Source organism: Micromesistius poutassou (genome assembly GCF_964030765.1).
Source record: "Micromesistius poutassou genome assembly, chromosome: 15".
NCBI classification, from domain to species: Eukaryota; Metazoa; Chordata; class Actinopteri; order Gadiformes; family Gadidae; genus Micromesistius; species Micromesistius poutassou.
The window spans coordinates 11,282,413-11,308,745 of NC_140285.1; the positions used below are offsets into that span (position 1 = coordinate 11,282,413).

The 26,333-nt window shown below is 44.9% G+C and overlaps 3 protein-coding genes across 4 annotated transcripts in view; all 3 read right to left on the minus strand.

Annotated features, from left to right (window-relative positions):
- Positions 1 to 2,527, minus strand: part of LOC311359801 (dedicator of cytokinesis protein 3-like) — a gene marked incomplete at both ends in the record, with an annotated part of 45,613 nt that extends 43,086 nt beyond the window's left edge. Inside the window, 1 exon segment of the mRNA XM_084479836.1 lies at positions 2,491 to 2,527. Within this exon segment, the coding sequence (XP_084335962.1) occupies positions 2,491 to 2,527 (37 nt within the window).
- A 2,861-nt stretch (positions 2,528 to 5,388) lies between these two features.
- Positions 5,389 to 22,107, minus strand: dcaf1 (ddb1 and cul4 associated factor 1). The gene is made up of 25 exons (XM_084480168.1): positions 21,933 to 22,107; positions 21,219 to 21,339; positions 21,042 to 21,118; positions 20,873 to 20,946; positions 20,671 to 20,784; positions 20,348 to 20,485; positions 19,634 to 20,239; positions 17,536 to 17,637; positions 17,267 to 17,425; positions 16,881 to 17,060; positions 16,285 to 16,494; positions 14,983 to 15,152; positions 14,281 to 14,405; positions 12,800 to 13,035; positions 11,631 to 12,691; positions 10,780 to 10,978; positions 10,276 to 10,358; positions 9,795 to 9,879; positions 9,193 to 9,426; positions 8,413 to 8,506; positions 7,840 to 7,944; positions 7,644 to 7,717; positions 7,452 to 7,547; positions 6,951 to 7,182; positions 5,389 to 6,762 (listed from the first exon to the last, which is right to left on the minus strand). Exons 2-25 carry the CDS (start codon positions 21,329 to 21,331, stop codon positions 6,719 to 6,721), a joined length of 4,611 nt encoding a protein of 1,536 aa, XP_084336294.1. The 5' UTR covers positions 21,332 to 21,339; positions 21,933 to 22,107; the 3' UTR covers positions 5,389 to 6,718.
- A 213-nt stretch (positions 22,108 to 22,320) lies between these two features.
- On the minus strand, positions 22,321 to 26,260 carry ssuh2rs1 (ssu-2 homolog, related sequence 1). Of its 2 annotated transcripts, XM_084479894.1 has the most exons (13): positions 25,973 to 26,260; positions 25,822 to 25,880; positions 25,032 to 25,130; positions 24,851 to 24,929; positions 24,570 to 24,699; positions 24,380 to 24,440; positions 24,153 to 24,274; positions 24,003 to 24,065; positions 23,792 to 23,877; positions 23,552 to 23,644; positions 23,337 to 23,442; positions 22,853 to 22,960; positions 22,321 to 22,680 (listed from the first exon to the last, which is right to left on the minus strand). In XM_084479894.1, the coding sequence occupies exons 1-13, from the start codon at positions 25,990 to 25,992 to the stop codon at positions 22,540 to 22,542; spliced, it is 1,167 nt and encodes a 388-aa protein (XP_084336020.1). In that variant the 5' UTR covers positions 25,993 to 26,260; the 3' UTR covers positions 22,321 to 22,539. The 2 variants fall into 2 exon arrangements, with proteins under 2 accessions (XP_084336020.1, XP_084336021.1); XM_084479895.1 differs by lacking the exons at positions 25,822 to 25,880; positions 25,973 to 26,260 and adding an exon at positions 25,357 to 25,548.
- Positions 26,261 to 26,333: the final 73 nt, after the last annotated feature.

The window sequence follows — 26,333 nt, forward strand, 5'->3', positions numbered from 1 at the left end:
GGCCGATCCTGGGCTCCTCCTAGCTAAGTGTCGAGTTGTACCTGTTGTACCCCCCCCCCCCCCCTCCAGATGACCTGGCTGTTGCCTTGCCTATGAGACAGCATATCGGTGTATGAACGTGCATATGTGAGGCAATAATGAAAGCGCTTGTGGCCAAAGGTCTGAAAAACGCTAAATGAATGCAGTCCATCTACCATTGTATTCCTTATTCCTGAGAACGATTGGTGATGGGTTTGGGATGAGTTGAGCACTGCCTTCACACATTCCACTAACCCAATGAGACTGAGCTTGTAGTCTAAAGAGGTCCTACAAAGAGGTAGCCATGTTGTAGTTCTCTACTGGACAAAGTTTCAAAACACGACGACGCAACAACTTGGCACAGTGAGAGCCAGTGAGTCGTGTGGTTCATTATAACGCTGAAGCCTTTGCTCATTTATTGGTACGCTGCTTCGAGTTCTCGCCAACCTGGAGAATTTCTTCTACTAGACCTTGGGGTATATTTTGCCAGAACTGATTTCAAGTCAGTTTTACGGCTGCCTTCCTGTATATCCATAGCCATTCACCTATAGTGGGAATGCAGATGTAAAGGCCCAAACTTGAATCTATTTTCAGCACCAATGTAATGACAATAGACAATTGACTCCCTTCCTTCCTCTCTCCCTTTCTCTCTCTGCATCTCTGTCTATCTCTTCTTGCTCTCTCCCTCTCTTTTTCTCCCTCTCTCTCATACACAAACAGATGCCCACAAGTGCATGTGTGTTCTACTCATGCTTTATTTATGCAGGCTTTGTCGACCATGAACAAAATGGTTCACAATGGCCTCAACTTTGGGTGCACTGCCTTCAAAGAATAATCCAATATCATAGAATCCCTGAAATGCATAAAGGGAGTTTCCATCCTTATCGCGTTCAGCCTTGAGTGTGGTGCTAAGATGAGGGGTTGAGATCATAGTTAAATACATCAGAATTATCCACTCAGCCAATTTGGGCTCTGTAATCCTAGTCGGAATTGACTACTTAGACTAGACAACCAATAGTTGAATGCAAGCAGTTCTTTAAATGATCAATACAAAAATGATCTAAGTTTATTTGAGGTTCAGTTTATGGTTTAGCATGTGTGTGTGTGTGTGTGTGTGTGTGTGTGTGTGTGTGTGTGTGTGTGTGTGTGTGTGTGTGTGTGTGTGTGTGTGTGTGTGTGTGTGTGTGTGTGTGTGTGCGTGCGTGCGTGCGTGCGTGTGTGTGTGTGTGTGTACAACGACAAAACAGTGATGCATCACCACCTTTTTCACATGGGGCTCCACCATAGCTTGTTTAAAACGGGCTGGACGAGCACAACGTCCCGTAACCCCCTAGCTCGTCATCCCATTAAGATCCCGGTCGTATTTCAGCACCACGGAGAGCGCTATTACACTCTTTACCGAATGGATGCGGAGGTAGCGGTGATCTGTTGCTCCCTCCTCCACCTCCGCCTCCTCCTCCTCCTCCTCACTCACTCACTCACTCACTCACACCGTCCACTGTTTCGTTGCTATTCCTCCGCTATGCGTGTCTCTCTGTGGATTATTCAGTATGTTCAAACTTGTAGCCCTACACCAGCCCCGTCATAAAAAAAGAACCGCAAGCGAGCGAGCAGCCCTGCAAGTATAGAACACGCTCGTGATGAGCATCTGGACATGACTCATTCGGCCCATCGCATCACTCGGATTATGTTGGCGTTGTGAGCGAGTAGTAGGCTAGTCGGTGTCGTAATAAGACACAACGCTCAAAACGATGATCGGTGACAGTTGTACAGTCGCTTTAGAAAAAAAAAGATATAAATAATGATAATAATAAGGCATTTGAATCTGTCGCAGCAGAAGGCCTGTGGTTATTACAGCTCAGTGCTTCTACATGAAGGCTACATGCAGCCCCGCTGCTTACTCCAGCCTACACCTGTTGGAGGGAAAGGGCGGCGTCACTGCCCCCTTGTGGTTCAAACGTGAATCATCCTTCTCCCATGATAAAGATCTTCAAAGAAAACTTAACAATAAGCCAACATTGATGCATGTTTACTGATCCCAACTACAACGTTAGATGGTTTGATATTAAACGTGTGGGGCTGTATCACAAGCAAGGCAGACATCCGTGATGGTAGTAGAGGCTAGGGGCTGTATGGATTGAATCATCCCACGCAATTTCTCTCTCTCTCTCTCTCTCTCTCTCTCTCTCTCTCTCTCTCTCTCTCTCTCTCTCTCTCTCTCTCTCTCTTCCCCATGCAGTCACTGACCATGTATGTAAACCAATGGAACTGTAGGTTATAGGTTTTCCATTGCCAATAATATGCAAAGTGAACATGAAATCGTGCCTATACATGATCCCAAACGTCGATGACAACAAACCCCCTTATGGGTGTTATTTAGAAAATGCCAAGGCACCAGCGTTGTGTCTAAAAGTCCCTGAAATCGAAGAATCTGACAATTGGGCAAAAATCAATAATAGCTTATTAACTCACCAACACCGATCTTCTCCTCCTCCGTAGGTATCCACATATTTGGTTCTTTTCCTTCAGCACACCAAGTCACATTATGTCGATATCCTGAGCGGAAGATGCTAAACGCTGGCTAAAGGCTACGAATGATGATGTCTCCTGCTCACACATCGAGATGCACGTCTTGACCGGAATCGGATTCTCCTAACGTTTGGAGAAAAAACGCGACCATCGTCGCCTCTGGGCTCGGGGGGGGGGGGGGGTCTATGTGGTCCCGATGTGTTCTTCCGAGCCGTCGTACCGATCTGATGCAGTCTTCGTGTCCACCTACCAAACACACCGTAATCTATTCTCCCAACGCTAATATTACAGCCGCATTTCGATTGGATCAGTAGGAAGGTTTTTTTTTTTTATGGGCATTTATTTATTTAATTTTAGGTTTCAGGTCCTCGAGCCTATATATCGCACCGCAATGAAGTCCACGAGTCTGACGAGCTATGAAGCTATGAGCGAGCCGCGATCAGGACGCACGGGGGGGCTCCGATCCTCACACGCGGGATTAGGAGACTTGATTCGGTTCGCCGGTCCAAACTGGCCGAGTGGTGCAAGAAAATATGAGCCAAACTGCAATATAGCATGAGCTGCGCCATCTTCACGTTACACGTCACATGACTCGGAATTGTCAACACTGAAGTGTCAAGCGTTTGCAGATGTGTGCTCTGCGTTTCTCTTTCCCTCCCTCCGCGACTGACTGACACTGGCGTCCATCACCCATTTCTATCCACTGCTTTGATTTCCAGTGCCAGTGCGACGGCTCCTCGACGGCTTAAAGGCAGTGTGCCTATTGATTGGATGTGTGTTGCCCAAGGGCCGGGGCTACATAACTGGCCCATAGTATTACATCATGTGGGAGAAGTACCCGAGCAGACCATGTGTGCAAAGCGGCACTCCTGGCTGAGTCATTTTCCAGAAGAAGAAGAAGAAGAAGAGGCAGCAGAGCAGTGGATGCTCTGTGACAGTGTACAGGCTACTTATTGTGTCAGTGAGATTTACTGCATGGCTGTTGCATAGGCTCTGAACCAGCAGCATGTGAAGGATGACAGTTTGCTCTATGAAAGAGCAACAGCTCACCCACTAAAGAACTGGAGAAGAAAAAAAATGTTTCTGACTAAAAACAGATTGAAATGTAACGTATGGTCTAACTAACAGCAGGTTGAAAGGTTACTTGTCTTAGACCATACAGATGTGGTGACTTGTGGGAGTCAAGTGAGTCTCCAGCACACCAAATAGCTTAGATATGACTCACGGTTAATCAACAGGACACATGAAGGAGAAGGTGATTAACAGCTGAACATAAGATAATTGCATCATCCTCTGGGAAAATGTGTGAGATTTTTAAGGTAATTAAAGTGAATGATAATTATGCAAATGTGATGTAATAAATCTAACACCGATTACTGAAATATTAAACCACAGCTGAGGTCACATCGAAGATGCGTTTGTGTCTGTCACAAATGTATGAATATATTAACTGTGAAGCCTAAAGGAAAATTTCGGGCTTTCGGACCACCCGAAAGCCCACAAAATGATAATAATATAATAATAATAATATCTTTACAATCCATGTTCAATTTCCATTTTGCACCATGTTGATGCAGGGACTTTTTTTTTATATTCACCTAGGCTACTATTCTGAAATATTTACATAATTCATATTTGGAGCACATTTTTTTCTGTATTCCAGCACCATTGTTACACTGCTGCAATACAGAGGCGTTTGAGCTGTATGTTCTTCAACTGACAAAGGGCTGTCAAATATGTACACAAGTATAGGCAAGCCCTTCACCTAATTGTACTGGACCAATTCCAGTACTGATACCCTTCCAAGCTTGTGACTAACTTCTATTGGAGCTTCTTTCTATTTCTGATTTCAGGGAGAGGGAAATATTCAACGAAGGCATTATTTTAGCATGAACGTTTGTACGACAAACCATGTGAGGAGTGTTAAGATCTCTCCGTTGTGCAACTCATTAGACAACTACAAACAAAGATGCTGAACATGGAGTATCAAGAGTATGATGATGTGTGTGTGAGTGTTTGTAGGAGGGAGCAGGTCATATGTGACCCCTGTCTGTCCGTCACAGATGAGGCAGTCACTCAGGAGGCAGAGCAGGTTGTCGGGCATCCAGAGGGTTGCGAAGTGTCGATGAGCAAGACACCTAACCCTAACTGCTCCAGACGACCGGGCTGTTGCCTTGTATGGTTGACACTGCCGTGGGTGTGTGAATGTGTCTATGATTGGCTGCATGTGAGGCACTAATTGTTAGGTGTTTGGAGTGGCCACAGGTCTGAAAATGTAAATAAAATCCATGTACTTAGAGTGAAACATGGGGCTTGTGTTTTCTACACAAACCAAAAGGTACTATAAGTACCTATGTTACTCTGTGACTTCATAGCTTCAGGATACATAACTACAGGATTATTCTGCCTCTATTCGGATTTGATTTGTGACAATTTTAAATGTGTTTTAAGGATGGGTTGTCTTGCTCTGAGAGAGTGCTGATCAGTTAATAACAGGCAGAGTTAATAACCATGCCTCCTTGTCAATCATCTATTTGACACACACACTAACCATCACCCAGCATTCTTCAAGCTCTGCTATTGTGGAGAGTGGCATTGTCTATGAAAATGGGCATGCACAGTAGTGCATGTACATAAACATGTCATCACACACAAGACATTTCTGGCTGTTTTTGAGTCATCTAAATTGGGTTATTGTGACTAAAATCATGAGAATCAAAGAAAATATAAAAGGCCAATTGACGTAAAATGTGACATTAAGCTATAGAACATCCTGCCAAGGAAACTGACGACAAGACAATAAGACAGTACAGTCTGATGGACACCCGAATAATGTTTGCCTTTTATTTATTGTAAAAATACTTTAGATACATACAAGCTGTACAGAAACAATCTAAAAAAATGTCAACAATAAATCTTTGTAAGAAAAAAACTAATGGGCCAGAATGAACCAAGCAAAAACATGGAGGAAAAGATGACATTCGTTCAAAGGTTGCAATTAAAGCCTTTGTTGTCACACCTTTATAGACGTGTTCAGCTATCCAAAGGGATAACGCAAACAATTCATACCACCCCATTATATTAGACTCAGTAAACAAGGCCCGTAGCATTCCAAAGCTAAAACAGAACAACGTGAAAAGGTGCTTTCCTATCATACCAAACAAACTCTACACCCACCCCAAAAATGTTCATACTAAACCTTCAGTCCAGGGATGTACCAACTGGGACCTATGTATGTGTGTGTTAAACAGGGCCGATGCTCAAAAGCACTGGGCCCTTGGGTAATTCAAGAAATTTGACCAATGAGACCGAATTAAACATGTCTGCTTTGAAGGTGGCTCTAGGTTGACACTGGGAGGGAAATAGTTAAGGCCTTGACATGTCAGGGTTCTGACGATTCAGGTACAATAGAGAGAATTGTTTTGAACGCTCAACACGTCCCAACTTATGGCACGTTTTAGAAAGAGCCGCACGTGAGTTACTATATTTGAATTACAAACAAATCTAGAGGCTATTGCTACAGTGTGGCACCAAGGTGCAGTTCATTTTAATGAACGTTTTTTATGGCAAACTTATGGGTGTGGGAGTTCAGTCACAAGGTGGACTAGGTACTAGTACGTTATTGCTAACGCAATGTCGTATGAGTACACCGTGTGGTAATTCTCACAGGATGGCACACAAAAGGCAATGTCACTGACCCCCACAAATCTGTGTTCAAACAGACGAGGTCTAGTCAAATGTGAGTCGTCAAATGCTCACCTGAAAGAGCTGTGCTGATGTCACATAAAATGACGTTTGAATACAAATGTGCAACTTTTTCCACTTTTCTCAATGTGTTTGCAAATGGACTATTTCACATCCCAAACTCAAAATGTGTCATGTACCCAACCATGTTACTGCCCAGAATGACATTTGTTTTTTCTCTTTGATCTTGGCCCCAGGTCTTCTCTGTAGAAAGCTTGAAGAGTTCTTGAAGTGCAGACACCTCATCAGGGTTTCAGTGGCAGCGAATACTTGACATCAACCTTCTTTTGGTATAAACCCCGCCCCCCTGCTTAATCAGGGCCCCAAACACATCCTGGCGTTCGGTCCCACATGTCCTGGTGTTCTGTCCCTACACTGCCTTGAGGTCGGAGGACCTCCGTCCCCAGTGGTCCCGGGGGGCCCCTCTTCACTCGTTCAGGGACAGCATGATGTCATCCTCCAGGTCAGAGTCTGTTGGGTGGAAAAACAACCAGACATCAAGTGAGGACTTCTTGTGAGGGCAGACTCACGGCGGCCTCTGCCACATGTCCTACGGGACCGTCCCACAGTTTTGACAGCAGATCAACCTTCACAACTGACCCAAGTGCATCCTAGCTCCCCTCACCGTAACCGTGGACAACACAAGCGCCGGCGCTCACCGTTCTCCCCTCCCTGGTCGAAGTCCGAGTCGTCCTCGTCCTCGTCATCTTCCTCCTCGTCGCCGTCGCCGTCCCCGAGGAGCCGAGCCACCTCCTCGTCGTCGGAGGGCGAGAACTCGTCGTTGCCGTCCTCCTCCCCGTCCTCCTCCTCGTCGTTCTCCAGCTCGGCCACCAGGGGGTCCGTGTCGACGTCGTCGTCCGAGTCGTCATCATCGTCGTCGTCGTCTTCCTCCTGCGTGTCGTGACCCCCCCACCGAAAAAATGCAAGAAGGAGGAAACAGGAGGGGGAGGGGGACTGTGAAACAAACACGTCTGGACCCTGGGAACCGACCGGGTGCAGGGCCTCCTTCAGGAGCCCATGGGAAAGCCACGGGGTCGTGATGGAGTGGGATCTGCCGGCTCCGACTGAATTCGTTGCTGGTCAGACTGAAGGCAACAACATACGACCAAACGCAGATAAATGGTCTAGAGAGAGAGAGGAGAGGAGGCTCGAAGGTGTACCTGATCTTCCTCGTCCTCCTCCTCTTCCTCCGCCAGCCTCTGCCGCCCGACCTCGTACAGCCTACACACCGTGTCTGTGTTGACGGAGTCTTGGTTCTGTGGAACCGAGCACAGAGAGAGAGATTGTTGTGATCACAGCAGTGATATATAAATAAATATGCATCACAGTGCTGATATAAATACTGTTCTCACCTCAATCACAGCCAAGTAGCAGTCCTTTGTGTCTGTGCAAAGGTCAAATATATTCCTCTTCACATCAATTGTGGCTGTGGAAGATGTTACAAAATAGGAGTTATTGGTCATCACAGAGTTATTTTCCCGAAACGACAAAGTAAATAAGTACTGCTACAGGACGGCGTCTCTCGTCTTTGGCCCAGGCGGTTCTCACCGATCGGTTTGTAGTCGGTGGCATTGAAGGTCCTGAAGGAGGAGCCGAACGGCGTTTTCACCTGCATCTCCATTATATCGTCCTCGTCATCCGCCTGCAACATGGCTGTGAACACAGCACACCACAGCACACAACAGTGACTCCAAAGACTACAGGTTGTGTGAATGTGATGCTAGCCAGGGCAGTCAGTTGTTAGCCACTAGGTGGTCTGTGGCAGCAGTGGCCACCCCAAGGCTCCGGTTCTAGGATTGGTCAGGGCCACAGTAAGTGCACACACACAGTCTCCATCCTGGTTTGGTGAACCATCTGGCTCCCTCTGTTGCCAAGCAAGCACTGAGCCTTCTGTCACCATGGTTTCACCTAGACTGTGGTACCCACACCTAAACAGTAGTCAGTTTTACACACACACACACACACACACACACACACACACACACACACACACACACACACACACACACACACACACACACACACACACACACACACACACACACACACACACACACACACACACACACACAATTGGGTGCCTAGTGAAGGGTTTGCAGGATTGAATCCTACAAAGGTTACCTCCGTAGATGACGGTGCCGTTGTTGTTGAAGACGATCCGGCACTGGTCTAGCGCTGGGACCGTGTGGAGCAGGTGGAAGGTCCGGAGGTCCCACTGAATCTTTCATTAAGGAACAAGCCACCGAATTTCCCCACTTTTTGATTATGCAATTGCCCATGAAATTGATTCATAAAACCAGGAGGAAAAGAATGGTATACATTTCACTTGGGACGGTATCGTTGACTTTCAAATAATATGGCACCTGATTTATTTAGGTATGGATGAGGGAAATTATTTCAGTAAACTAATATCTCATCCCTCTACATTATTTTTCAATCCTCTAGTGAAAAATGAAAGCGTCACCAACAGTGATTACTCAAATCATAATGAAGAGGCGAAAACCTAAAATAATATCAACTCACTTAAACTAAATGTGATTCATCAAAATGATCAGTTTGTTCTATTATTAGCCAGCAGCGGAAGCTAGAGAATATTTTGGATGATTCAGCGTGTATTGATTCAAAATATAGATGATACATATATATATAAATATACATAACATTTGACATCCCTTTAAAGATTTACCACTCGTGTGTACTGGTTGTTAACGGTACATGGTCCGTTCTCATGCCTTCTACTTTGTCCCCTGATTGAGAGGGATGACGCTAGTTACCATGGCTACCACACAACGCAATCATCCGTGGTTAGCAAAGCCACAACCACCGATACCCGGTGATCGAGAGGCAGACGATCGTACGTCCTGTACACCCCGACTGCGGCCGAACGGTCGCCAAGGATACGATCTCCGTGTTGATGACCACCTCCAGGCAGTTGGGGTGGAAGACGCCGCTGATGTTCATGTTGAACTTGTCGAACTTGTGGATGGCCTGGGCTGAGCGCACGTCCCAGAGCACGCCGTCGTTGAGCACCAGGTCGTCGGTGGGGTTGAAGGTGGCGCAGTTCCTCTTGTAGTTGTTGGCCAGGTCGGGGTTGTTGAGCGTCAGGATGTTCTGCCCCGTCTGGATGTCGTAGATCTGACCCCCAGAGGAGGAGTTTAGAATAACGTTTGTTATTTAGCAAGACTCTTTTATTCAATGGAACTTAGATTGACGTTTACCATTAGAGCATTCAGCAGACGCTTTTATCAAAAGCGACTTGCAGGGAGTACATTTATCAGAATAAAACGTACAGTGAATTCAGACACATGGTCACTGAGGAGCCAGGCAGGAGGTTAGGCCCCTTGCTAAATGAGGTAAGACTGAGGACATTGGGACATCGAACCAAGAACCTTTTTCGGCTTGGAATCGAACACCCTCAGCAGTATTCTGTCCTTCCAACTAGTGTTGACTGAGTCCAACACATTCAACTTTGCCATGGTTGGGACAGAGTGCGGAGAACGTACATGTGCCACGTGTTCCTTAGTGCCGATGACCCGGTCCTGAGACAGCTTGCTGAACTCCACGTAATGGTCATTCGAGAAGGAATGTCTAAATACAAGAAGAAAATCTGGATTACACATTTCAATCAAAAACTGCATTTTACAAATATCCGTTATCCATATACATTTGAAACATACATGATTTATATACACAAGGATGCTAGAGTTGAACCACTATGTTGATTCTAACTCTAGGATTATTATTGGGAAGATGAGATGTGGCTATTGTCTTCCGTAAACATTCCCCTCCTCACGCAGAGCGTGATTTAACAGTCTGCTAACACCTTCAACATTTCTTCACGCCATAAACAAAAAAAAACCTCAACCACAATTGCTTCCCTATTCATTTACTAAGTCACGTTTGGATGAAAACATTACCACCTCGTGAATTAAACAGCAGACAATAGATGCTGTTGTAGCAGCAGCTGCCCTAGTTGTCACTTACTTCATGATGAACACAGACTTCATCCCCCAGAGTGCCGAGCGAGGGTAGCTCCATGACGCCGAGGTCAACAAAAGGGAGCCGTCCTATTATGATGACAAACAAACAAGGAGCCTGATTAGACAAGAGACACTTGAGAAGTAGGGAAAAATAACAAATCTTCTCGAGAATCTAATCTTCTGAATGGATTTACAACTTCCAGAAATCATTTTTTTTGGTCTTAAGTTTGTTTGTTTTTAACTTTTTCAAATGTAAATCCTACATGATCTTATATTCACTTTACTCTGCTTTCATGCTATAGTTTGCCATGCCATCTTTCTTGGCGCAGAGCGGACTGGAGTAGAAACTGCATAGCCCCCCTATGTACAGGATCCAGCATCCATAGAATTATGACCCCAAGAATCAAGTAATATGGAGTTACCGAATGATTCCCACCCCTGATTCCCAAAGAGACACATTATCAATAACAACAGAGCAACAACACAGCGCCTCTTCCCCTACACCCACCCGGGAGGGCTCCAGGTTGGTGATGACCGAGTTGTGACAGTTGTAGCTGGCCTCCTCCTGGCCCGTGAACACGTTGTACAGCTTGAGCTGACCCGTGCACGTGCCCAGCATCAGGAAGCGCTCCCGGGCCGAGAAGGCGCAGCACATGAAGCCGCTCTGGTCCTCGTCCGCCTGCCGGAACACCGAGATGGGCCGGAACCTGTCGGACAAACAAACACAACAACAACAGTGCATATAGAGTCCAAACAAGGCTGTGCTAATGAACCGAATAACTAACTACTAGCTAGCTATCTATCGGAGAATCATATTCGTACAAAAGTAGAAACTGTCTTTAGCTTCATTTAGTCCCAAAGAGCCGAGCACTCAACTGCTTTTTCCGGATGCCCGTGGAGAGATGCAAAACAGGGCTGTAGCTAATGATGGTTTAAATGGTCGATTATTCTAGTATTATCAGAAGTGACAGCCCTAAAATTCAGACACCTGCACAATCAGCAGGTTGCACGGTTTATTTACACATCAACAAGTATGTAAATGAAAATCTCACTATTACCGTCCCCCCGGATAGGCAAATAAAGATTTATTTTGGTGGTGCAGGCAATGATCCAATACTCTGGCATTCATTGTTTAGCATTCGTCATAATTGTTAGACCAACAAACGAGAACACATGGTCCTTTTAACTTATCATGGCACATTGAGATAGATGATGGATATCATATATTGCATATAAAAGGGCTGAAGGATTTTCTTACCGAAAAAAGATTACTCAACGACAATTATATAAAGGTTACTCAAGATTACTCAACGACAATTAGCCATCTCGTTCCCGCCGGCTGCCCCGGCTAAGCCCTACCTGCTGAACACCAGGTGCCGGTCGAAGCAGCCCCCGTCCACCCCGCCGTACTTGGGGTAGATGACCCTCCGCGTGTGCCGCGATGTAAAGTTAGTGGGCGCCTGCCGCCGCTGCTTGGGCTCGGGGCACTGGTGCGGCGTGAAGAGGGAGAAGGGCGGGCACGTGGCCACGGGGTTCTTGCAGCGGGCGTGCTGCTCCCTGAGGTACTCGGTGATGATGCTGTCCAGCGCCGGCGGCGAGGGCAGGTGGCGGTCCAGCTGCTTCTTCATGGCCGGGCTCTGGCTGAAGGCCCCGTGGTCCGACTTCTGCCGCAGCACCCGGGGCTTCTTGCAGCTCGGCGCGCCGGGCACGCGCTCCCTGGTGAAGGCGATGCGCCCGGGCAGCGGGGAGCCGTTGATGCAGCCGTGGCCGAGAGCCGACGTGGAGGGGAAGACCGGCGAGGCGGCGGCCGTGAGCTGCGACGTGGAGGGGCGGGTCTGCGTCTGCACCGACATGGTGGTGGATGTGTGCCGCGCCGAGACGCCGTTGGCCAGCCGCGGCGTGCGGGGCAGGGTGGCGACGGACGAGGAGGCGGCGGGCTGGGGGGTGACGGGGGGGATGGCGGACGTCGGGTGGGCCAGGTGGCAGAGGATGGCCATGGGGAGGTCGGCCTCTTTGGTCAGGGTGTTGGCCGTGCCGCTCAGGCCCTTGGCCACCAGGTGGTTGCGGATGAGCAGCAGCAGCTCCTTCTCGGGGAAGGAGATGCGCGACTGGGCCACCACGTTGGCCCTCTGCAGCCAGGCCAGCGACACGTCGGTGCCGATCAGGAGGGGCTTGCCGGAGATCCGCTCGATCAGCTCCACCGCAAACTTGCAGAACTTGACGTGCTCGTTGCGCTTGTCCTGCAGCACGGGCTCCTTCATGAGCTGCTGGATGTGTCCGCTGCTGAACAGGGGCAGCTTGCTGATGATCTGCCGCACCGAGGTGGAGCGTGACAGGCCCACCAGGGCCTTGCAGGCCAGGGCTCTGATCTGGTCCGCGTCCGTGATGGGCATCTTCACCATGAGCAGGGACAGGAGTACCTACGATCCAAAGACAACAGCAAGGGAAGCAGGAGAGATTAGTGCCGACCACGGAGACACGGCCTGTTGTACTGAGGGGTGCCTGCTGTCCATAGAGGGTTCCAGCACCTTGATGCCGTTGTTGGACTGCACCACGTTCCACATCTTGCTGAGGACGCTCTCACTGGACTTGGTCTGCTGCGGGAGGCGCCGGCGTGCGCTGCCGGCAATGAACTTGCCGATGCTGGAGATTCGCTTGTCCGGAGCGCAGACGCAGTTGATGACCACCTGCAGGGCGGACTTCTGGATCTCGGCATCGTTGACAAAGACATCGCCCTCGGCCACCATCAGGACAATGCTCATCCCTGAGTTCAGAGGGTCAAAAGTCAGTACAAGCAGTCCGTTAACTGGTAATGCGTATGGATACAATCTGGTTAAAAAATATATATGCATTTACTTTTTCTAGGGAAGATCTCCAGTATTATTATTATTTTTTTTAAATGGTTGAAAGGTGAGATATTTTGCATAGTTGTTAATGTATCTCCCAGTAAGTATAACCTATGAACTGAACTGTAATCAGAAGGCACTTAGAATGTGCAGTGCATAAAATAGCATTCCTAAAGTAGATACCAGATTAATATGTCACTAACTTGCTCCTTTTAAGTATAACATTGCATGGGGAGTCCAATTCCTCCACTGAAATGGGTGGAAAGTGCTTTTACAACTCTGTTAGTTAGCGACCTATCTCTTCTCTCCATGTAGTTGTGTTACGCGATTGCTGCTGAGGGAGGTAGCCTATTGGATTGATTCGCTGAATTGTCCAATCATATGGTGATGAAAAAATATGAAAAACAACGCCATTGGTCTGGGGCGCACAAAATTGCAACCCAAGGAGGAATTTTCATGCGCCAATGAAAAGCTGTCTCTGCTTGATGGACAGCAAAAAGTTTGCGAGCTCACATAGACTTCACCGTGACCGGCGCCCCTGACTTGAAGGAGGGCTTTATTTCGATTGACCAATAACTAGCCTAGCCCAAAGAATTGACGTTCAGACACATTCAAATGGTTGCTGGCCAGGCAAGTACGGTCTATCAAACAATTAAACGAGGATAAACGCTATTTATTTTTGTTGATTTATTTACTATATTTAATGGTTTATTCATCATAGTTGGCAGATATATTTGAGTGAATATTTCACGGAGGGGCGGCACCCTAGCGCCCTCTATTGACCCACCGCCACTGGTAGATAACATTCATTAAGTCACTGCAATGTAGGGATGTCACGATACCAGAAATTTAGTAGTCGATACCAATACCAGTGAAATTCCACGATTCTCGATACCCAATTCGATACCACGGTCAAAAACAAAACAATAAATCCCATGTACTTCAACATACACTCATTTATTAAAAACATTTAAACATTACAAAAAACAGTGGCACTGGCATGTAGCGTTCAAGTAATAAAAAAATTAATAAAAATACGCGAGTACCGAAGTATCGGTTCTCGTGACATCCCTACTGCAATGTACTGCACATTACATGTCCACAACCATGATTTCACTTATGTAGGAGATCGGTGCGAGTGTTGCGTGCTTCTCCACACATACCAACAGTAGACACACTGGATCCCCCCTCATCAAGAACGGCGACAGCGTCAGCCAATAACAGCTGGATCTTGGGGACGACAGTCAGCATGCTGAGAATGTCAAGGGCGTACCGGACTGTGTCACTCCTATGGAAGGAAATCCATAAAAATCAACTGGTAGAGCCTGAATTATTAACACTGAGCGGGTAAGGGGTTGGATTCCAACTTGTACCACCCATGCTAAGAATATATGCATGTATTGTACAGTATTATAGTATTATTCCATCATTAACCAGACCCGTTTATCCACAGTGACTTTTTAAGATGCATGTCATAAACGACCATGTAGGGATTAGACATCTTGCTCAAGGACGCCTTCAGTTAGACTGCAGACATTGGGCTTCAAACTAGTGATCGACCAATATGTCGTCAATATTTGCGATATTATATCGGCTCAAGAAAATCGGCAGCCAGTATCGGTCATCGGCTAAGGCTGATGAAAAAAAATCGGTAACGGCCCTTAAAAACCCATACTGGTTGATCCCTAGTTCAAACCCAGTACCTTTCTAAAAACCCTCACCACTACATCCATCCATAGATGCTTTGGACACAACTTCCAGCAAATTACACGTCTCTAAATACATAAAGCCTCCAATGATGTACAAAAGGAAGGAAAACAGAGGAGACTACAGTGCAGCTGGAGGCTGTTTGGCAGGGCCCGTACCTGCCGTAGTAGGTATCCCAGTTACAGGCGATTGATATGAGCTGCAGGAGAAGCTGCACACAGGAGAGCCTGTGGAAGACCTCGGCGGGCTCCCAGTAGAGCCGCAGCGGGCCATACTCGATGAGGAACTCCATCATCTCCACCACCTGCTCGTGGGTGTAGCTCACCGCCTTGGAGGAAAGGGGAAACATCAGGTCCCGTGTTCTATTATAATGCAGTGATGCATCTGGATGGTTATCTCGGAGCCAGAAGTTTGACAATGCTCAAGTCAAACTTGTGGCGGGAGACTACTGGGCACCTGCAGTGGAAACCAGCAAGTGCGATGGATGGATGGAGTTACCCAGGGTTTCTGGTTGTATTACGGAGATATTCTACCAGACTCTGAGAGAAACTCATTCGAGAATGGCATGATGGCGGCTTGAGAAAACTATTTTAACTGATGTATTTCTACAGTGGCCGGTCTACTACATAGACCTGACCTTAACTCTTTACAGACACTTTGTCTTAGGACCCCTACAGGTAGTCTGGCAGGACTGGTTGGTTTCTGGTCAGGGCATTTTAGCTTGCTTTCCAATGGCTGCAGGAACTGGTTAGTCTGTGGTTGGTTAACGCTGTAAATGGTTAGCGCTGTAGTCTTGCAATTGTAACCTCTGTAGTCTTGCAATTGGTGCACCGCCTTGGCATCGTGGCTTGTGCCATAAGAGGTCCCATTATCTATTCTAAAGCCTGAGTGTCGTCTGGTATCAGACACAGGATTTTACCTAGTAGTCATTTGGTTGTTTTTCTTTTTTGAAACTTTTTTGAAAATTGAATGTTTTGAGTTTTATCGATGGTCAGCTAAATCACATTGGTTCATCAGACATAAGAGGTTAGTCTAAAGTCTGAGATTTGTGATACTGTACGGATGGTGAATCTTGAAGAACTATATGAGTGTCACCAAATGACAACGGGATAAGGCAGCATTCACATACCTAAGTTAAGGAATGCTCAAAAGTACAATGTGCAAAATAAGCTAGATCAGGTTAACCCCGGGATCAAATTAGAAAAAAAAAAAAAGATCCTTACCCCTACCTCTCCCTGGTACACCCAGCCTCTAAACCAGAGGTTTGCTTAAAAAAAATAGCACGAGTTTCTCTACCCTGCAGCAGAGATGGAGCTTTTAACCTGGATCCATATAGCCTTAAAGTAAACATCTACATGACGTAATGTGCATATTGTACCTTTCAATTAAGAATGTATTAAACAAGACACACACATTACATTAAACAAACACACACACACCTCCTTTTTCCCTCCATTTACCTTGTAGTAAGGCTGGGAGTGGACAGGGGCGCCCCCCTCTGTGCGCTGCAGGGACTGCTTGACGTGCTCCACCTTGATGGCCAGGTGGGCCTCAAAGTACCTCCGCAGGGCCATGCAGGTGTGCTTGGCCGTCTGCCGGCTGGAGAAGATCTCATCGTCGCTCAGCAACTCCCCCTGGTCTTCGTGGTTCAGGATTTCCAGTGTACTTATCTTAAAAATAAAAAAAAAACATTCCTTTAACTCACATTATTTAGACATCATCTTTGTTATTGACCCACCATTCTCGAGAGGGGATGAGCGGAAAGCTATCACAGAGTAATCTGGATTAGTTTTATTAAATAATGTTTTTCTTTGTCCTTTTCCAATTCCTACCCTCGCTGAGCCCCCTCCCTGTGACGCACGTTGGACTTGAATGTAACGTGCAACATAAATTACACTTGAGATGAGTGATTTGAAATCAGTCACCATTGATCAACCTCTCCCTGTTATACGACTGCATGAAACCTATGTTCCAAGAAGCTCTGACAGGGGACACAGTGCCCCGGTGCTGGACCACGGTCTAGAACCACATCCCAGAACCAACGCAGGCGTCCTACCAGGTTGACCAGGCGCCGGAGGCCGTCCTGCCGGTCGAAGAGCTCCAGGACTGCCCGGAAGGAGAAGGAGATGGAGAAGAACATGGTGGCATGGCAGCAGCCTGACGCGTGGGAACACTCCAGCAGCCACAAGGTGTAGCCCACCACGTCCGACAGGATGGAGGGCGGCAGCATGCACACCTTGACGGAGCGCACAGAACAACATGAGCAGGAACCAAGAAAAACACACACCACTTTATATATAAATATTATTTTTTAAATATTTATAATGTAGTTTGAACACCTGAACAGTTTGCTACGTTTTAAGACACACCAGACCAGATGTTTTAAGACACACCAGACTCAATTGAAATCACAGAATGATTGTTTCGAGTGACTTGTTGTACCCGTTCCATGGCGTCCTGGTTATAGGCCAAGTAGTAAAGACACAGAGACACTCCCGTCGCCGCCATGGACGGCCGAGGGATCTCTAGAAGCTTCTGCACCCCCCCATGGGCAACAAACTCCGCTGCAAACTTCTTGTGCAGCAGAAGGGACGCCAGGTACTGCAACAACAACAAACAACAAGGCTGAATGAAGACAAGCTAGACACTCCAAGCATGCTGGTGTGACTGAGCCAATCAGAACCGCACGGCCGCTCGATGAGGTCATGCACCTTCAGTGCCTCGAAGGTGAGCTGCACGTCGTTGGTCTGCTTCAGGTCCATGTAGTGCATCAGGAGCTCTCGGGCACCCATCTGCATGAACACGGCCAGCAGCTGTGGGGGGGGGGGGGGAGAGAGGAAAAACACACAGGCCAAACGTAAACAGATCCGCTTTAACCTGCAAACTGGCACATTATCCACTAGCCCAGGGGTCTGCAACCTTCACCATCAAAAGAGTCCTTTTTGGTCCCTCTCCCACCAAACTCAATACATCTGGAGCTACAAAGCCTATTTGACCCTTAAAATGAAGATAACGCATCGTATACATTTTTAGATGTAGTTATACTATCCATAAAATAATAGCGTACAATTTGTTGCATTTATAACATTAAAGAAGACATTTAAGAACTACAAAAAGAAAACGATTGACATTTTTGTTTCTGTTCTTACACGTTATAACAAAGGACAACACCAAACTCTTATGAAGAGAAGAAACTAAAACGCTGGCATGGAAAGGCTTACTTTGAAATAAAACAGAACTATGCAGGCCTGATTGAGTCTTTCCCTTATTTGTGGAAAATTAATAAAACAAAGAGTAGCCAACTGTGAAATAAATCAAAACCTATAGCTACACGGCTGTATTGCGACGCCGGTGAGATTGCTCTATTTGGAAACACGACCCACTTAAGTTTCAATGAAAACACACTGCTTTGCTCAAAAAACGAATAAATGTGTATTAAACATTGTGCAAAGTATCAATGACATTGCACCGCAGCACCAGCGCTATTCGAGAGCACGTGAAGAAATTATATTATGGATAGATGGAATAGTATACACTATTCTGGAAGACTGATCTCAAGAATAAAATAAAAAAAGAATTGCAATTGGAGTAGGCTGTATTACCCAATTAGCAGACTGTTTATTGTTATTATTAGTAAGTATTTTATATAGGAGGAGAAGCGTGAAGAGTTGGTGAGTGAGGAAAGATGTCGAGGCGCTGGCAGTAAAAATAGAAAAAGACCCCCAATGCAATATAGTAATTTGAAAACTTATTTACAGTGAGCAAATCTGTTCAAATGATGAACGCAGATGGTTGTTACGTGACAAAGGACATTTTCAGGTCTAATTAGGGGATGCACCAAAAGCTTTTAGGGTGCCACTGAATGAAAAAGGTAGTGGCACCAATGCCACCTGTAGAAAATGTAGCCCTGCAAAATATAAATATATATTTTTGCAAAATAATAGCCTATTAAATTATAGTGTTCTGTGTTTCTGTGTCTGAACATCGTCACAGAGCTGTGACATTGACTCCTATAAACACAGAAATGTTCAGCAGGGATGGCTCGACGTCCAGGGATGTGACAGGGAAGGATAATTTGTTTATTTCCTTTTTGAAATCACACAATCCCCAAATGCAGTTTGCATTTCGATGATCGCATTTGGTATACACTCATCATTTATGTGATTGTGTGCTTCTTTCCTCTCTCAGGGACGGGAAGTGAGAGAGTGTGCCTATCTGTACATCTCTGGCAAAAACTGTCATCATGAGCTCAAACACCAAAACAGCCTCCAGAACCTTCCGCCCAACAGCTCTATCTGCTCAATATCTTTTACAACTTTCGACGCGCCACAGGTGATTGAGTATGCTGGATTGACTTGTATGGACTTCCTGTAAATGGAACGGCACAGACTTGACTTATTTTTTAATAAACCCCAGGTTCACTAACTACGTTGTTGGTGCTTTGTTTTATGTAAAGGGGCCAAGTCATGTTGCTGCAGAGGTTTTGTGCTACTTTGAGCATTATTAGTGGTAAAAAAAATACCCTGGGTTAAATTTTTGCCGGACCAACATTTTAACGGTTGGTTGGAGTGAACCGGTTTAGGGCTCAAGTCACCTCTTGTAGTATAAAAAGGTGCAACAGTCCTGTACACATTGTTCACATCAGTGTAGGAAGACTGCCATCTACTGGTGGGTTAACAGGTGCAATTCATATACAATTCCCCTACCAAAATACCCTAAAATTACCCAAAAATGGTGCACATTAGTTATAGCCCCAACAGAAGTCACACACTCCTAGCAGTTAACAGTGCATGGTGAAATGGGCCTCACCTCTTGGTATTCGCCGAGGGGGGTGAGGTATTGCAGGATGAGTCTCTGCTCTATCTCGGGGGTCAGTGGGTACAGATGGTAGTTGTTCCCGATGACCCAGGGGCTCATCTCGGACCAGCTGCTGTTGGAGAGCTCATTGAAGTTCCTCTCCGGGTCGGGCAGCGAGTAATGCAGCTTCTGCTTGGCCTTCTTGCCGCCCTCCATCTCCGCCTTCCTCTTCAGGTACCCACTGCCATCTAGCATGTCCTGGTGCGTCAGGGAGACGGGTGCAGAGATGGGCTTCATCATGGTCTTCACTACAGAGTTGGTGCGGCTGCTGGTCCTGTGAGGGGAGCTGAGATAGAAGGACACGTCCTTTTCCACCTCCACGGCGGAAGATAACGATTTTTCCGCTGTGTGGTCCTCGTCCTTCTCCTCCTCTCGCTGGGACACCCCGTTTCTGCCGGACCTGAAGGGCAAATCCTCGAATCCCCCGTCAACGGCCTCCTCGTCCAGAGGGAGCAGAGGCTGGCTCAGGCTCTTCCTGGGACTGGGCCGCTTGAACTCCTGCTTGCTCTCTGTGTCCTTGTCTTGAAGCTCACGCAGCCGCTGCAGCATCAGTGGTACCTGGGTATAAACAAGGCCATGGCTATAGTTACCAACACTATACAAAATATATCATAAATCATTCCAACGTATTCTATTCCAATTGCTAGTAAAGAATCCCCATCTCACCAGGACAGAGTTCTCCTCTCTGTAGTTGGCAGCGATGTCCTGGTTCTCCATGGCACCAGCCAAAAGGCCAGTGGCATAGATCCTAAGAGGCTGCTCAGCTTCCTGTGCCCAATTGAACAGCTTTTCAACTATGCCCTCCTGTAGAACAAAACAAGCAGGGGAAATATAGAACGTTACAGCCCAAACTAGTATAAATACTTTATGCTAGCCAAGGTAGAACCCAAGCTCAGACTTAACTTAAAAAAAATTAGAATGAGTTGTGAAGAACCACAATAGAATGTATTATAGGCAAAGCATGTATAATGATTTGGTGAATATCACACCTTTTCCTGAAAAACCACAGCTGTCTCCAGGCCAGGCATGATGTTCTGCAGCAGACGACAGGCCGCTGTGTTAAGGGAAAGCTCTCTGCTAATCATTACATAGCTATTGACCAGCTGGGAAGAAAAAACACATTAGAAATATTAGAGGAGTTTAATGTGAGCATAATAGGGCTGATTATACATTGTTTAAACATTGTCTTACAGCATTCATGAAATCATCATTCTTGAACAGGATTTTAAGTAGATGTCCTAATACACATTCTGGATCAGCTCTCCCTAAAAGGCCACAAGAGAAAATCATGAATCAAATGCACTTGTATGGTTTCTTTCTAAAATGTTTAATTTCCCATCTGGTGGTGAGTTCAATGTACCAGGATGTCGGTCATCAAAGGGATCTGGATCGGCTTTGTGGTATTCCTCTGTTTCTCTTTCAACCAACTCAGATATTCTGCAATTGTATCACAACAACATTTGTACATGAATAGTTCACAAGCTTAGAGCTGCATAGAAATGTGCTTCATTGTGTGCAGAAAAAAAAAACGGCTCACTTTGTGAGGATATCAACCAGCTCCTCTGTGCTGAACTGCTGCTCTGTCTCCCACTTTTCCAAAAGAGCAGTCAGCTCTGCCTTGGAATCCACGCTGGCAGATGCAGACGCCATAGCGTTTCCTAACACATTGATTGAATAAATACATGGACTCCTCCAACAGTTAAACACCTTTCCACTCATACAACTCTGTTTAACTTATGTACCACACTTAATAACCATACGCACTTTAAAAAAAAAATGTTGAGCCCATCTTAAGACTATGACTTCCTCATCAGACGGTCTTGCTCTGCAGCCTCATGAAGCAGCTGCTGCAGATCTCCAGGGGCTGCAACTGTCAAACTGGCAGCTTGTTTGTGAACAACAAGCCGGCAGTGGAAATGCATCCCCAGATTTTATCTGATAGAAATTTAGACAGAAAAAACGATTCCTATATCCGATTGACAATTCAGCATAACTTTGGTTGTCGCTGGTAGCAGGCTTTGTGCAGCAATGTAAGGTGAAACTCCTAAAGCTAATGGAACTTCATAGGATAGCGACCCTATGTTGGCACTTCGCTGGTACGTTTTTGTTGAAACGTAAACTATATGCTACCATCAAATTCCAAGCTATGATGTAGACACTTTCATCTCGCTTGGGTCGGAACATATACATTAATTTACATCAACAATGATCAGTTAGAGCTAGCTAAACATAGCAAATGAGCTAACTTTACCTTGTTCCACTCAGCTTTCCCACGATCACCAAAGCCTTCTATTCAATAATATGAAACAACCCTCGGCCACGTCCGGGCGGTTATCTCACTGTTAACCAAGGTCTCAAAGCCAAACCTTGATTTTGTGTATAATAGCTTCCTGTGCACAATGTGTTATCATTATGGCGAAAAGCAATGATCCTTTAGCAATACACCTTTTTGCAAACACGTTCCATACGTCATTTGACTGGCGACCGTCTACTTTTGATGACGCGGCAGTTGAAAAAAAACATTGCGCAATACTTTCGTTGAAATATTTTATTATACCCTTCAATATACCGGTTATAGACGTATTATAACACTTGAAATATATATATATATATATATATATATATATATATATATATATATATATATATATTAATCATAGGTATAAGGCACAAAAAAATCATTGTAGAAAATTCATTTTAGAAACAAAGATTTAAATAATATGTGATAAGTGTATCATTTGTAAGTATTTAAATGTGTTTTTAATGGTGGTTAGTTAAGCCTGCATAGTTAATTACATGGTCTGCATAGTTGGTTACATGGTCTGAACCTTTGAAATGCATTTCACATATCAGTAAAGTTACATTATTGTACAGCAACAAGTAGCTGGGTAATTGTCAGCATTCACTTTAAACTCATTCCCATAAACAAAGTAAATGTGTAATTTCCCCTTCCATTTGTAGGTGACCTTGGTGATGGGGATCAACTCAATAGTTTGACGCTGAAAACAAAGAAATTTAGAAATTTAGCGAGATACGTATATAAAATATATGTTTCCAGTAATTAAGCATAAACAACTATTAAAAACATATTGGAAAGACACAATATTCAAACAGTATTTCACAGACAGAAGTCATTTTGAGACTAAATGAATGGAAGTTGGGGGACTTCACCTGCTGTAAAATGCGAGATGTTGCAGAGTATGTGGTCTGGTGTTCCCGAACCAGGCGCTCTGCTGCACTCACCACATTCAGGTCAGGGAACCCCATCACGGGGTACACCTAGAGTCATATTTCAGTTAATGTTGCCAATAGTTTACACACAACGTCAAATTGATTTCCTACTGAAGAAATACATTTTTGAATTCATTGATGTTAAAACCAACTTTAAACCACTTTCACAAAATTGCATTACGGACTGAATCAAGTGTTTCCCCATTTGTAGAATTGAAGATCCATGCCCTTAATTTTCCTTTCAAAATGTACATAACTGATTAATTACAAAGGGAACTATATTTCACAATAAATGTCTTCCAAGTATTTAGGTATTATACCATAATATACTAAGATACTATGTATCTATATTAGCTATACTGCTATACATTTTCATATGGAACTGAAATTCTTGTATCAACAAAACCTATCCGATTTATCTTACCAGGTACTGAGCATCTTTGAATAGCTCCTTGCCAGTTACTTGGTTCAGGTTTTCCAACAGTAGACCACTTGACTGTTCCACAATATAGTCACTGGAATTGTTTGTCCTGAGATAAAACATTTCAAATTGGTATGAGTAACCTTCAACCCATATTAACAGAACAGAACAATAACTGAATACAGACTTTGTTTAAAATTTTAAATGAAATAAAGCACCATTTCACAGTCAGGTTGATGTTGACCAACAGCTGGCGTTGTCCACGACACGTCGAGCATTGGGTCGATCCCTGGCCATTACATGGGGTGCAACTGGAACACAATAACATTGCATTAGGCTTTAAATGTCAAACGCTTGTGGAACGCTTTGACAAATGTACTCAAATGTAAGATACATGCCATACAGCTATGGTTGGAATTATAGCACATTTTTAAAATAATGCATATTTGCATATTCACTTTTCTCTCCCCCTGCCATTGCAGTGGTGGCACCGACGCTCGTCTCCATGGTTGTTCCCAGAGCCGTGGCACACCCAGCAGGCTTTCTGAAAAGGAAACGAAAGAGGAAGGGGTGAAACGGGGGGAAGGGGACAGGTCGGGGTTATTGTCAGGATTTCCTCATGTCCTAAAACAACCTCAGAAAAATGCTGTTGCATGTCTTTTGACTTACATTGCCAGCTCCAGCACATTGTTTGCAAGGCATTCTCCCCATACCAATACAGTAATGGCAGTTCTGTAAATGAATGTTTCTTATTAGGAATAAGGGACAAATTATTATTTAATTATTTGTGTCGCCTATAGCATTCAAATTAGAACTTACCTTCATCGATGAGGTGTAGGGCACCTTGATAATCTGTTGACTATCCTTAAAGAAAGTGGGGGCTTGAGCAGTGATATCCCAGGGTCCTGGGATGGGTTGAGTAAAGGCATCCACAGTTTCGCCTGAACAAAAAAACCCACAGTCATTATGCGATTAAAACTAAAATATAGTGTAAAGAGTATGCTGTATTTAACGACTGCAATAATTCTAGTGTAAAGTGTACACACCATGGTAGGGCTTTTGACTCCACTCTGTGGATCTTGACTCAGTAAAGGTTTCCAGGCGATACTTTAAAAAAGAAAGGAAAATGGCAGCAGGAAATAATTGTATTTAGATGAACAAGCTTACAGTTATGGTCTTCACTTGACAATTAAAAGTAATATGAATACAATAAACTGACTTGGGCCTGATTCATACCCTGTATGTGTTGAAGGCTTCCATATTGGTTATCACACCATCCTTTGCAGGGGCTGAGCTGTAGCAGCACTTACTTGAGGCGTACAGGGCCAACGCCTCACGGGCTGTGTCTTCACTTATAGACGGGATGCTGTCAATAGCAAGAAATTACTATGAAATATACTCTAAAGACAATCGATTAATCATTGGATCAAATCCCTTTCGATGAACATAGCTATTTATGTCATTCTAATTTTACGAGCTTGTGATGTAGTTATTATTTATTTTATTTTTAACCGTACTTCCATTGTGCTTGTGAGGGTTCAGGCTGTGGTGGTGGGGGATTAGGAGAGAAGGGCATTGGAGGAGGAAGGAATCCACCTAAAGCAGAACAAAAAAAGTTGTAGTCAAAACCGCACTCTTATGCTACGTGATTATCGAGAAAATGTGACAGCCAGAGCCACCGTGGCTTTCTCATTTGACCTCCGCCTCCAGCCACTGTCCCTTCATAGCCAGGCACTTTGTCGAAGATATCGAATGTGGGCGCGCTCGGGCCTTCGGATAGGGGCGGGGCGAACATCCCTGAAAGAAACAGGAAAAACCAGGGTGCGCCCATTTATTATTTAAAAAAATGACACTTATTCTTACACTGCATAAAACCACCATGAAGAAGGGAATACAAAGCCAACTCATTGAAAGCGAATTTGGTGTTTATTTGGTGCCCATATCGCTATGCCCACAGTGTTATAAACCAACAGATAAAAACCGAGTAACTTTGTAAACAACTGTCAAGACAGCGAGAATTTACCTTGACTTTCCAATCGAGCATTAATTCCAAAAGGTTGTACAATCAACTATACAGTAAGCGATGTAAGAGTAGGCATAAGCTGGAATGTGAAGTATGTCTCAAATAAATACAAAACTGCTGCGTTTGGAATAAATTACGGCAACAGTTCGGAAATCCAATTCTATCACTATGAGGCAACTGGGGAATAATCTAAACGACTCACAATCCACAAGTGGGTAACCGGAGTAAAACCTGCTAAACGAAAATGACGCACAGTCGCGGTTCCGCTCACGTAGTTTTAAATGGGTGTTGGCCTAATGCAATTTACAAGGTTTTTTGCAAGAATTTTGCAAGATTAAATCATGTTAAAAAATAACTAACGAGACCAAGAAGCCATGAGTAGCCTATAAAGGGAGTAGGGGAGAAAACGTAAGAATAAAAGCTGACTACAGAAAACAGCTTTGTTAACCGATTTAAAATGTTTACCTGGTCCCACTTCAGATGATACTGCGTATCCGGGGTTGACGAATCCAGGAGGCGTTTGACTACAAACATAGATATAAAATTAGATATTTTAATGTCGCCTTCAAACATTTCTGTAGGACTAAACTGCCTAAAATATGGACTTAAGACTTACCCTGTGGATTGATACGCCATGTTGTGTCTTAGGTTTTTATAACTCCTACAATGAAAATCAAATACAGTTCACTGGCGTAAGAAGCTAGAACTCGTGACATATAGTTAATTATTACTAGATTCCAGATGTTGGCCAGCCCTGCACATCGGTTGCGTTTAATATTGAAGGCTACTAGGTTACTTTACGCATAGGTTATGCTATATAGCCTAATATATGACAATCGTCGCTTAACTTCGTTTAACATCCGCAACCTTTTACATGTTTAAGTCCACTTCGAATTTTGCAGGAAACGAAACCTTTCATGTGAAAACATAGCCTATAAAGGGGAGGCGCGTCTTTGCAACATTAATTATAAATTGAA

Excerpts from the sequence above, each read along its gene's own strand:
- dcaf1 (XM_084480168.1), bottom strand. The coding sequence starts at position 21,331 with ATGGCGTCTGCATCTGCCAGCGTGGATTCCAAGGCAGAGCTGACTGCT. Across the intron at positions 20,785-20,872 it reads ATGATGATTTCATGAATGCT|CTGGTCAATAGCTATGTAAT; the intron begins GTAAGACAATGT and ends TTTTCTTCCCAG. Across the intron at positions 14,406-14,982 it reads TGGGATACCTACTACGGCAG|GAGTGACACAGTCCGGTACG; the intron begins GTACGGGCCCTG and ends TTCCTTCCATAG.
- ssuh2rs1 (XM_084479894.1), bottom strand. The coding sequence starts at position 25,992 with ATGGCGTATCAATCCACAGG. Across the intron at positions 24,700-24,850 it reads CCCTCACAAGCACAATGGAA|CATCCCGTCTATAAGTGAAG; the intron begins GTACGGTTAAAA and ends TGCTATTGACAG. Across the intron at positions 24,441-24,569 it reads AAGCCTTCAACACATACAGG|TATCGCCTGGAAACCTTTAC; the intron begins GTATGAATCAGG and ends TCTTTTTTAAAG.